Consider the following 13,486-nt stretch of genomic DNA (forward strand, 5'->3'; position numbering starts at 1 on the left):
AAGGGTAAGGCTGTTGCTTGACTTTTTCCAGGACTTGCTATATGCTCTATAATAAACTTTCATTAGTTCAGTATTTTACTGTCTAGGTAGAGTTAAGTATTTATCATGTTTGTTGAATATATAAAACTTTATTAAACCTTGAAAAAAAAGAACATTGAATTTAATTAACTATTAAATATTGTGGAAAAAAATCACATGATCTGGTTTCTTTTTTTGTTATGTTTATTTCGTCCAACTTAAAAGTCATTCTCCTTTCTGAATGGCTTTGTGCTACCTCTAAAGTTTGTCCTGCATGTATATAATAGGCAAATCAAAGGCTTAATAATCTAGTATGTTAGGTTTATTTTCAGGGGGAAGTGAAGATGTTTTTATATTTGTGTGCATTTTGTATGTCACCTTACTTTCAGAGGTATTTCTAACTTGTGCTTGTATTTTGTTTGTGTTTTTTTTTTAGTGAAAATATTCTCTTTGGAATGGGAAATCCTCTTCTTGACATCACTGCTGTAGTGGATAAGGATTTCCTTGATAAGTAAGTATTGAGCTCTTCATATTTACTATGTGAAACATACATCTAAGTAAAAACTGAAAATGTTAGAGTTGAATTTGCTGTTTAACATCTTCAGTTGGAGGAAAATTCAGGAAATTTAATCCTGATAATGGCAAGTGGAATATCATTATTACTGAGTAATTGACCACAATTTTCCCTGGGAAAACTTTTGTACTTTTTTTCATTCCTATTGCTACTTTCACTTGAAGGTGATTCTGTTATTCTTTGCAAGGAAGAAGTATGTGATTTACTTAATGATTTAATTTCCACATTTTAAAATTAACTGTCAATGAACTAAATCAGTAATGGGTACCATACCATATGGGAGAAGGAATAGGATTAGAGAGAACAAGAATATGTAGGGTATATTCACACCCTGTGAATCTTGTCTATTTCCCCCAATAGTAACTTTTGATATTGTTAGTTTAGCTGAGAAATCATTTTATGTTTATTTATCTGTGGTCATTTGGTACAAGGGAAAAGTTAAGTACTAAAAAAGACTTAATGATGAAAAATTAATATCCCCTTCCTCTTAAACAGCCCAAGTTCTATGCCCAGGGACAACCACTTTAAAAAAATAGTATTGATGCAAAATTTACTTAAAATTAAATTGATAATTTTAACTATTTTAAGGTGTACAGTTCAGTGACTACTAGGACATTGGCAGTGTTGTACAACTGTCACCACGATCTAATCCCAGGACATTTCATCTTGTCAAAAAGAAACCCGAACCCAATAAGTGGTCATATCAGTATTCCCACCTGCCCTCTCCACCTTGCCCCAATCTACCAGTTTAGTTTGTTTCCATGGATTTGCCTATTCTGGATATTTTATTTCATATAAATGGAAGCGTGCAATATGCAGCCTTTTCTGTCTGGCTTATTTTACTTAACATGTTTTTCAAGGTTCTTCCATGTTGTAGCATGTGTCAGTGCTTTATTTGTTTTAAGGCAGAATGATATTGCATTGTTTGTATATACCACAGTTTGTTTATGCGTTCATCAGTTGATGTAGTCATTGGCTGATGGACACTTGGATTGTTTTGTCTTTTGACTGTGATGAAGAAACCTGCTGTGAATATTTGTGTATGAGTTTTTGCAAGAATATATATTTTCATTTCTTTTGGGTTTATATATTGGAGTGGAATTGCTAAGTCACATGGTAATTCTGTGTTTAGTTCTTTGAAGAACCACATCCTCACCAAAACTTGGTCTTTTCCCTTTTCAAAATTATAGCTATCCTAGGACTTCCCTGGAGGTCCAGTAGTTAAGACACCATGCTTTCTCTTCTGGGGGCACAGGTTCAATTCCTGGTTGGGGATTGTAAATGGAGTCATTTTCTTAATTTCAATTTTGGATTGTTCATTCCTAGTATGTAGAATACAATTGATTTTGAGGAATAGCAATTTTTAGCAAATTCTGTTTTTTAAAGTCTTGGAGATTAACTCTTTATCTGTATAAACTCAGGTGTCACAGGGTCAGGCAAGAATTTATAATTCTGTGAATCTGGCTTATTACAATATAGTAGGAAATAGGTTAGGGACCCAAGGACAAACTGGAGGATGTGTCTTATCCTAAGACATTCAGATACAAATTTTAAAATACACTCTGCTAATCAGAAACACTCTTGCATACAATTATATTAATAGTTTTACTTTTGGTTACCTTGTACTTTTTAATGACATAATATTCATACATGAAAAAATTTTCTTATATCAACTTTCAGTGGAATCCCTTGACTTCTCCTTATATACAGTGAATTTACCAGTGCCCCTGTTCTTCCCTCTGTTACTTCTCTACTTTCTAAGTTTTGTTAACTTTCTACTTTAACTCCTGACTACTGCTCTAACTTTTAGTTTTATAAATTCTGTTCAGCTTTATTTTTATTTTAATATTAAGATTGATATGTTTTCATTCTGTTAGCTATCTATAATTACGTTACCAACTTTGAAGACAAAGTGGTAGTGAAGATTGAAAATCACTTATCCATACTTACACAGTCTCACTGTGTTTATTCCTTTTTGCAGACTGAAATAGTGTGCTTAGAGTGTAGGGTAGGTTTAACATTTGGAATGTAATTGGAGTACTTGACTGTATTAACAGAGTAAAAAAAGAAAAATAATGTAATCATCTCAGTAGACAGAAAAACCATTTGCCAAAACCACTATCTATTCCTGATACAATTTTGTATAGGATTCTTAGAATAGAAGAGATATTACTTATTTCTCATAAAAGTTTGGTTAGCGTAAAGCCTTATAACATAATTTCTAATGGTGAAGTCTTTATACTTTTCCCTAAGATCAGAAACAATTCAAGGATTTTGGCCCTTACCACTTCAGAATGTACACAGTGGTCCTGGAGATTCTATTCAGAGCAGTCAGGCAACAAGAAGTAAAAGACATCCAGCTTGTGAAGGAAGAAATAAGCTATTTTTATGTCCAAAAGGCATGATCATTTATGCAGAATAACTGATGGAATCTATAAAAAAGCTACTGCCTGATTTCAAGAATTATTTTAAAGTTACAATAATCAAGCAGTGATATTACTGTGAAGTTTGATTGCATAGAGTAGAATGTCCAGAAATAGCCCCACACATAAATGGATGACTGATTTTTGACAAAGGTGCAAGTCAGTTCAGTGGAGAAAGGATTGTCTTTTCAACAGATAGTGCTAGAACAATTGAATATCAACATACATAAAAAGGAAATTGTATTTTGTACCATATACAAAGTTAACTGATAGAGCTAAATATCAGGCCTAGAAGTATAACACTTCTTCAGGATAATATAGCAGGAAATCTTCGTGACTGTGATTTAAACAAGAATTTCTTAAATATAAAACACCAGAAGTACGTTCTATAAAAGAAAAAACTGATGAGCTGGACTTTTTCAAAATGAAAATTTTTCCTGTTGGGAAAATACTGTTAGAAGAATGAAAGGACAAACCATAGGTTTAGAGAAAATGTTTGCAAAGCATATGTCTGATAAAGAACTACCAGTGAGAATATATAACGAACTCTTAAAGCTCAATCAGAAAAGAAACAGCCTAATAAAAACGGGCAAGAAATTTGAACATTCACCAAAGATATATGGATGGCAAATAACCACATGAAAAGGTACTCCGTCTCTTTCATTATTAGGGAAATGTAAATTAATGATACAGTGAAATACTTATATCCACATTTTTGTTAGAGTGGCTAAAATTTTAAAACTGAGCATACCAAATGTTGGTTAGTTAATGAAGGAATTGCAGCTTTCTTCTCATGGAAATATTAAAATGCTGCACTGAATTTCAGTCTGAAAAGTTAAACACACATCTATTTGATCCAGCCATTTCATTCTGAGATATTTACCCAATCCAGCCAGTTCATTCTTAGATATTTACCCAAGAGAAGTGAAAGTGTGTATCCACACAAAGACATGTTCACTAATGTTCATGGTAACTTTGTTTTTAAAAGCTAGAACTTGGAAGTTAACTAAATGTCAACAGGTGAATCATTAAACAGATTGTTTACCCATACAGTGGAATATTAGTCAGAAATTAAAAAGGAATAGAGTATTGTTTGGATGAAGCTTAGAAAAATTGTGTTCATTGAAAGAAACTAGACAAAAAAGAATACTGTATGATTCCATTTATATTGAAATTATAGGGAATTCAATTTATAGTGACACAAGGCAGATTGTTGGTTTCATGTGCATGTGCCAGGATGTGTTGGAGGACGGGAAGGAGAGGTTACAGGAGACATGAGGGAGCTTTTAAGGGAGTGTGTTTATTATCTTAAATGATTAATAATTCCATGAGTATATATACATGTATCAAAGCTTATCAAATTGTATACTTTAAATACATAAGATGTATGTCAGTTACATATCAGGAAAGCTTTATAAGTAAAACAAAATAGAGTCAATTGAACATGATCTTCAAGAGTTTGAAGTTAGAGCTCCTTTGCTTTGTGAGATGTTTTATTCAGGAAATCAACTGATTGATTGTCACTGTTTTAAAAATAATTCTAATAGCAAATAAAAATACAAAGCGAAAGTAAAAAATTTGAAATTTTATGCTATGTGTAACCAGTCTTAAATTGTTTTGATGAACATGCACCCAGACATCTATGTATTGATGTGACTCAGAGATATAATATATTTGTGTTTATGAGATAATACTATATGTAGTCTTAGGTAATTAGCTTTTTTTCACTCTATACTGTCTTTTTTAAGGTTAATGCAAATATGGTCAGAATGATTATGATCTGGCAGCTGTGTGCTGACACTGTTGGCAACTCAAATAGCTTCTTTGTTTCACTAGCTGCCAGGTCTCTTCAGTCGTGTCTGACTCTGTGCGACCCCATAGACAGCAGCCCACCAGGCTCCCCCGTCCCTGGGATTCTCCAGGCAAGAACACTGGAGCGGGTTGCCATTTCCTTCTCCAGTGCATTAAAGTGAAAAGGGAAAGTGAAGTCGCTCAGTCGTGTCCGACTCCTAGCGACCCCATGGACTGCAGCCCACCAGGCCCCTCCGTCCATGGGATTTTCCAGGCAAGAGTACTGGAGTGGGGTGCCATTGCCTTCTCTAGCAGCTGATAATAACTGGCCAGTTGAAGTCTTTTTCTTGGTGGTGGCGGGTTGTTTAATTTAACCTTGACTTTTGAAATCAGTACTTGGAGATAAAAAACAAGGTTTTGAACTCTAATCTTTAAAAGTAGAGTGTTTCCTTTCTTATATCCCTGACCATTTCTTCCAAAATACACTTGAATGAGTTCCTTATCATTTTAGAATATCATTATAAAGACTGTTTAACTTATTTTTTAGGCCATCTTTAGATGAGTGTTTTATATTTGCACTGTGTAAAAATAAATTATCCAGAAATAATTTGCTAGGTACTAGATTAATGAATTAAATATAAACTTACTAGTATCTTACATTATAAAAATGAGGTACCTGTTAAAATTCTTCTGATAAAGTATATTTGTGATTTTGATTTTTTAAAAAGTATTTGGGATTTTCAATTAAAAAAAGCTTATCATTGCAAAACTCAGTTCAGTTCAGTTCAATCGCTCAGTCATGTCTGATTCTTTGGACCCCTTGAATTGCAGCATGCCAGGCCTCCCTGTCTATCACCAACTCCCGGAGTTTACTCAAACTCATGCCCATCGAGTTGGTGATGCCATCCAGCCATCTCATCCTCTGTCGTCCCCTTCTCCTCCTGCCCCCAATCCCTCCCACCATCAGGGTCTTTTCCAATGAGTCAACTCTTCTCATGAGGTGGCTTAAGTATTGGAGTTTCAGCTTCAGCATCAGTCCTTCCAAGGAATAATCAGGACTGATCTCCTTTAGGATGGACTGGTTGGATCTCCTTGCAGCCGAAGGGACTCTCAAGAGTCTTCTCCAACACCACAGTTCAAAAGCATCTATTTTTCGGTGCTCAGCTTTCTTCACAGTCCAACTCTCACATCCATACATGACCACTGGAAAAACCATAGCCTTGACCAGACGGACCTTTGTTGGCAAAGTAATGTCTCTGCTTTTTAATATGCTATCTAGGTTGGTCATAATTTTCCTTCCAACAAGTAAGCGTCTTTTAATTTCATGGCTGCAGTCACCATCTGCAGTGATTTTGGAGCCCCCAAAAATAGTCTGACACTATTTCCACTGTCTCCCCATTGATTTCTCATGAAGTGATGGGACCAGATGCCATGATCTTAAGTTTTCTGAAAGTTAAGCTTTAAGCCAACTTTTTCACTCTCTTCTTTCACTTTCATCAAGAGGCTTTTTAGTTCCTCTTCACTCTCTGCCATAAGGGTGGTGTCATCTGCATATTTGAGATTATTGATATTTTTCCTGGCAATCTTGATTCCAGCTTGTGCTTCTTGTAGCCCAGCATTTCTCATGATGTACTCTGCATATACGTTAAATAAGCAGGGTGACAATATACAGCCTTGACGTACTCCTTTTCCTATTTGGAACCAGTCTGTTGTTCCATGTCCAGTTCTAACTGTTGCTTCCTGACCTGCATACAGGTTTCTCAAGAGGCAGGTCAAAACTACTACTAGTTAAAAAGTAAACTTAGTACTGAAGATTTTTTAGGAAAAAGTCAGTTCTTTGCTACATCTTCCATATCCCCCCTTCCTTTTACCCACTCCTGCATCAGTTCAGTTCAGTTGCTTAGTTGTGTCCGACTCTTGGTGACCCCGTGAATCGCAGCACGCCAGGCTCTCCCTGTCTATCACCAACTCCCGGAGTTTACTCAAACTCATGCCCATCAAGTTGGTGATGCCATCCAGCCATCTCATCTTCTGTCGTCCCCTTCTCCTCCTGCCCCCAATCCCTCCCAGCATCAGGGTCTTTTCCAATGAGTCAGCTCTTTGTATGAGGTGGCCAAAGGATTGGAGTTTCAGCTTCAACATCAGTCCTTCCAATGAACACCCAGGACTGATCTCCTTTAGGATGGACTGGTTGGATCTCCTTGCAGTCCAAGGGACTCTCAAGAATCTTCTCCAACACCATAGTTCAAAAGCATCAATTTTTTAGTGCTCAACTTTCTTCACAGTCCAACTCACATCCGTACATGACCACTGGAAAAACCATAGCCTTGACCTGGTGGACCGTTTTTGGCAAAGTGATATCTCTGCTGCCAGTTCTGCATAAGTGCTGTTTTTCCAGAAGAAATCATTTTCTCTCCCCGCCCCCCCCAGGCATCTGCCTGTTTCTAAATAGTGTGCTAATACTGTTTCATGTGACTTTTCATAAGGATGATTGATTGGAGAGGCAAAGGGTAAAAGTTCCTTTAAAGTCAGGAGAAGATACTAGAACATGTTTCCATTGAGATGGATTCCAGGGTAGAGGATACAGTCGCACTCTGTATGGAGGGGCATCTTGGTCTTCAAGTTGCTAGGAGAGTCCAAATCTTGTTATTGAGTGGAGAGGATTATTGTGGTTATTGTGGAGAGGATTCCTTCTGACCTTCTGAGAACTTTGCTTTTGCCATTCTCAAGAGGGTTTTTCTATTCTCTTTATTTTTTTTTAATTGTTGGATAGTCTCTGATGATTAATTTTTACCTCCTTGCTGACCAGGTTCTAATTACTTGTCAAAACCCCTGTGCATTCCTGAATGTTTCCTGGGAGAATAGGTGAATTGAAGGTTAAAATCTCATGCATACCCTAAGCTTAAGGCTTCCTGAGGTCTGTATCTCTAGCTATTTCTTGGTTTGTCAGTTTTACATATTGTGTATTGTCTCTGTTACAATAGCTAAGGATTTAGCTCTGTTTCAGTCACATCATTTCCTCTATTTCATATTCCCCATTTTATTATATTACATTAAAATAAAATTGAAAAATGGTACAAAGTGAACCTATTTATAAATCAGAAGTTGAATCACAGAAGTAGAAGGCAAGTTTATGATTACCAAGGGGGAAAATGGGGAGATTAGTTGGGAGATTGGGATTGATACATGCCCACTACTATATGTAAAATAGATAACTAATAAGAACCTACTGTATAGCACAGGAAACTGTACTCAGTGCTCTGTAATGACCTCTGTGACAATCTAATCTAAAAAAGAGTAGGTTTTTATATATATAACTTTAGGTTTATATATTTATATATATAAGGTTTTTATATATATCTGCCTCACTTTGTTGTAGAGCAGAAAGTAAAACAACATTGTAAATCAACCATACTCCCAAGAAAAAATTAATAAAAATAGATCAGTAATCATTGTGAACAAAATTGCAGACTGTGATTACTTAAAAAGCTTTTTGATTTTCTTTCAGTGATTTATTGCATTATGTGTTCATTTGCATTGTTTTCTGTACACAGAGTTTCAATAGACACTCTGTTAAGTCTGTCATGTTCCTATTAACCACTTTCCCCCTTATCCCTCCTCCTCAAAATCAGTAAGTCTGTAATCTCTTACAGAGGTAAATTTACAGTAAAATTTACAGTAAATCAGTAACCTCTTTTCCCCTGGTGATGTCCCTTCTTCAGTTCTCCATCTTTGTGTCCAGACTGAACTAGTTGTGTTGCTGGACTAGTCTTTTTTTTTTTTTTTTCTCCTTTCAAATAGCAGTCTTCCTGGAACTTCCCTTTGACTTTCTCCTTTTCAATCTCTTGTTTCCGTCATCTCATATCTTCTTTATTCTTCTTTATTGGTTTTCTCTGTATGTGTGTATGTATGACCTATCCTTCAGGGAAAAAGTGCAGGAGTACATGTACAGTATTTTTTTTTTAATATTTGTATTTGTCTGACCTTTTAAATATTTTTCCCCTCACACCTTGTTGATTGGTTAGTATAGAGATTTCTTTGAGAATTTTGATGGCATGTGCCATTGTCTCTCAACATCCAGTGGATCTCTTCATATCACCAATTTTTTCTCTGTGGAAGCTTTTAGAATTTTTTGTTTTTTGACCTTGGTGTTAGCAAATTACCATTATATAACATTTTGTTCTTGTGTTATGGATGCGGTTTTTCCTTCTCTTTCTAAGCATGTTAATTAGACTTGGTTTTGTTTGGTCTTGAATGTTTCACTTTTCTTTCCTGCTTTATCTTTGTTCTCTGTAGATTGTTCTTTTCTGATTGTTTATTGTGATCTTCTTCACAGTGGAGAGTTTCCTCCAATATTAGATGATTGTTGGCTGTTTGTTCTTATTTAAGCGTGAGGCGTTAAAGAAGTTTATTTTATTTATTTGCAAAAGAATAAGAAAAAGTCTGGAAGGATATGTTCTAAACTTGGGCAGTCATAGGAGGGTAGGTTGGCTAGGGTGGATACTTTTATTTATATTTTTGTAAAATCCTTAATTGCTTTATGAGTTTTTTTTTTTTTTTTTTTTTTGAAGCTTTAATGAAGTTATTTACTGTTGTATAATAATAGTTATCTATTGGTATGTAATACACTACTACAGAACTTGACTGCTTAAAATAACAAAGATTTATTCTTTCACATGGTATCTGAGGGTGTGAATTTTAGTGTGTGGCATAGCTGGGTGGTTCTGGTTAGGGTCTCTGATTAAGTTGTAGTCAGTCTGTTGGCCTTCATCTCATACCTTCTTTATTGAATTCCTCTGTGTGTGTCTATGTGATCATTTCAAGGCTCAACCGTGGCTTCCAAGCTCATTCATATGGCTGGCCTCAGTTTCTTTTTTTTGACCTCAGTTTCTTAGGAGCTGTTGGACTGAGGGCCTCATTTCCTCACTCATAAGCCTCTGAGTGTCCTAAAAATGTAGCAGCTGTTTGTCCTATTGCCAGTGATTTGAGAGAGAGGAATAGAGAGTAATTTTTCCTAGATAGAAGCTGCAGTCTATTTTATAACCTGTTCTTGGAATTAACAGCTCATCATTTTTGCCACAAGCTTGTTATTGGTCATACAAACCAAACCTGGTATAACGTGGGAGGGCACTACATATAGATTTGAAAACTAGGAAGCAGGGATTGTTGGGGGCCAGAAGGCAGACTCTGTGTGATAACCAGCCTCCACAATGGCTCCTGATGATCCTCCCTTCTGGCATTCTCTTGAGTAGTTCCCTTTTCCCACATTGCACCATGTCTGATCCGTGTAACCCGTGGCATATGGCAGAAGTGATGATATGCTTCTTCAGAGTTATTCAGTCGCTCAGTCATGTCTGACTCTTTGTGACCCCATGAACTGCAGCACACCAGGCTTCCCTGTCCTTCACCATCTCCCAGAGTTTGCTCAAACTCATGTCAGTTGAGTCAGTGATGCCATTCAACCATCTCATCCTCTGTTGTCCCCTTCTCCTGCCCTCAGTCTTTCCCAGCATCAGGATCTTTTCCAATGAGTCAGTTCTTCGCATCAGGCGGCCAAAGTACTAGAGCTTCAGCTTCGGTATCAGTTCTTCAGTGAATATTCCAGGTTGATTTCCTTGTTGTTTGAGGGACTCCCAAGTGTCTTCTCTACACCACAGTTCGAAAGCAGTTCTTCAGCGCTCATCCTTCTTTATGGTCTACCTCTCATATCTGTATATGACTACTGGAAAAACCATAGCTTTGACTATACAGACCTTTGTCGGCAAAATGATGTCTCAGCTTTTGAATATGCTGTCTAGGTTTGTCGTAGCTTTTCTTCCAGGGTGCAAGCGTCCTTTAATTTCATGGCTGCAGTCACTGTCCATAGTGGTTTTGGAGCCCAAGAAAATAAAACCTGTCACTGTTTCCATTGTTTCCCCATCTGTTTGCCATGAAGTGATGGGACCAAATGGCATGAACTTAGTTTTTTGAATGTTAAGTTTGAAGTCAGCTTTTTCACTCTCCTTCACCTTCATCAAGAGGCTCTTAGGTCCTCCTCACTTTCTGCCATTAGGGTAGTGTCACCTGCATATCTGATGTCATTGGCATTTCTTCTGGCTGTCTTGATTCTAGCTTGAGTTTCATCCAGACTGGCATTTAGCATGATGTACTCTGCTATAGTGCTTCCTTTGTAGCTCAGTCGGTAAAGAATCTGCCTGCAATGCAGGAGACCTGGGTTTGATCCCTGGGCCAGGAAGATTCCCCTGGAAAAGGAAATGGCAGTGAGCTCCAGTATTCTGGCCTGGAGAATCCAATGGACAGAAGCCTGGCAGGCTGCAGTCCTTGGGGTCATAAGAATGGGACATGACTTGGTGACTAAGCCACCACCATCACTCAGCATATAAGTTAAATAAGCAGGATGACAATATATAGCCTTGACATAGTTCAGTTCAGTTGCTTAGTTGTGTCTGACTCTTTGCGACCCCATGGACTGCAGCACGCCAGGCTTCCCTGTCCATCACTAACTCCTGGAGCATGCTCACACTGATTTCCTTTGAGTTGGTGATGCCATCCAATCATCTCATCCTCTATCATCCCCTTCTCCTCCTACCTTCAATCTTTCCCAGCATCAGGGTCTTTTCCAATGAGTCAGTTCTTCACATCAGATGGCCAAAGTACTAGAGTTGCAGCTTTAGCATCAGTCCTTGCAGTGAATATTCAGGACTGATTTCCTTGAGGGTGGACTGGTTGGATCTCCTTGCTCTCCAGGTTACGCTCAATAGTCTTCTCCAACATCACAGTTCAAAAGCATCAGTGCTTCGATGCTCAGCCTTCTTTATGGTCAAGTTCTCACTTCCATACATGACTACTGGAAAAACCATCGCTTTGACTAGATGGACCTTTGTTGACAAAATAATGTCTCTGCTTTTTTAATATGCTGTCTAGGTTGGTCATAACTTTCCTTCCAAGGAATAAGCGTCTTTTAATTTCATGGCTAGTCACCATCTGTAGTGATTTTGGAGCCCAAAAAAATAAAGTCAGCCACTGTTTCCATTGTCTCCCCATCTATTTGCCATGAAGTGTTGGGACTGGATGCCATGATCTTAGTTTTCTGAATGTTGAGCTTTGAGCCAACTTTTTCACTCTGCTCTTTCACTTTCATCAAGAGGCTCTTTAGTTCTTCACTTTCTGCCATAAGTGTGGTGTCATCTGCATATCTGAGGTTATTGATATTTCTCCCAGCAATCTTGATTCCAGCTTGTGCTTCCTCCAGCCCAGTTTCTCATGATGTACTCTGCATATAAGTTAAATAAGCCGGGTGACAATATACAGCCTTGACGTACTCCTTTTCCTATTTGGAACCAGTCTGTTGTTCCATGTCCAGTTCTAACTGTTGCTTCCTGACCTGTATACAGATTTCTCAAGAGGCAGGTCAGGTGGTCTGGTATTCCCATCTCTTTCAGAATTTTCCACGGTTTTTTGTGTTCCACACAGTCAAAGTCTTTGGCATAGTCAATAAAGCAGAAATAGATGTTTTTCTGGAACTCTCTTGCTTTTTCGATGATCCAGTGAATGTTGACAATTTGATCTCTGGTTCCTTTGCCTTTTCTAAAGCCGGCTTGAACATCTGGAAGTTCACGGTTCACATATTGCTGAAGCTCGGCTTGGAGAATTTTGAGCATTACTGTACTAGCGTGTGAGATGAGTGCAATTGTGTGGTAGTTTGAGCGTTCTTTGGCATTGCCTTTCTTTGGGACTGGGATGAAAACTGACCTTTTCCAGGGATCATTAATTTAATGAGTCACTGGGCAGAATGTGGATCTCATGCCACCAGTGTTTTATTGTCTGGGGGCATGTTTCATGGTTCTGTTGCTTCAGGCTTGCTTAGCTTTGTGCTTAAGCAAACCTGCTTTATTGAGTAATCAGTAACTTACAGGGGTCTCCCATACTTTTTTCTTTACTTACAATCCTCTAATATGATTAACTGCTGAACTACTCTGTCCGTTTCAGGTTGGGCTTATTGATCAAAGACTTGGTTATGCTAACAGCCTGTTTTTCTGAGAGTGTGTATGTGACCCTTAATGTGAATATCTGGAAGTCTAAAGAATCTGTTCAGTTTCTTTCCAGAAAAGTCTTCCATTTTGCTTTCTGAAGGTTTCAGCCTGGCTGCTTTATTCTGAGTTGGCCAGTGAGAGGGGTACCATAATTAAGTAGGCAGTTTCACTTGTCCCTCTTTACTTCCCCTGCTTTGCCTTTTGTCCGTTAATTCAGAGTTGCTTCTTTTTGGTTTCTTGAGGGAATAAACTGGTAATTTATCTCTATTTTAGGAATTGTAGGTTGTGATGGTGAGATGGTAGTAGTCCATTCCCTTACTTGTGGCTCCATGTCTTATGTGTATCTTCTGAGATTAGGGTTTCTGCAGATGGACTCTGCTTGCTTATCATAAGCAACCTCTTTCAGTTGCAATTGAGATTTTAGTTCCTTTAACACTGTTGAGTTCGTCATCTGCTTTCCTTTTTCTGAAAATTTGTGGAAACCTTTTGACCAGTACTGCTTAATTACTTCTTTTTTATTGCTTTTGATCCTGTAGATGTTTGCTTTTTGTGTGTGTGCCTTTGTCATCATTTTTACAGTCTTAGATGGAAGAGTAGATAATCTTTCTGCCATATTTAAGTGGAAGTTCCAGGGGTGTGACTGTGTG

The 13,486-nt window shown here is 37.6% G+C and overlaps 1 protein-coding gene across 4 annotated transcripts in view; it reads left to right on the top strand.

Moving 5' to 3' along the window:
* The window catches only part of ADK (adenosine kinase), a 536,060-nt gene that overhangs the window by 45,222 nt on the left and 477,352 nt on the right, over nucleotides 1-13,486 (top strand). For all 4 annotated transcript variants that reach the window (XM_065922664.1, XM_065922661.1, XM_065922663.1 and 1 more), the window contains one exon: nucleotides 455-529. In XM_065922664.1, the coding sequence (XP_065778736.1) occupies nucleotides 455-529 (75 nt within the window). The remainder of the gene's footprint in view (nucleotides 1-454; nucleotides 530-13,486) is intronic.

This window comes from Muntiacus reevesi, chromosome 2 (genome assembly GCF_963930625.1).
Source record: "Muntiacus reevesi chromosome 2, mMunRee1.1, whole genome shotgun sequence".
NCBI classification, from domain to species: Eukaryota; Metazoa; Chordata; class Mammalia; order Artiodactyla; family Cervidae; genus Muntiacus; species Muntiacus reevesi.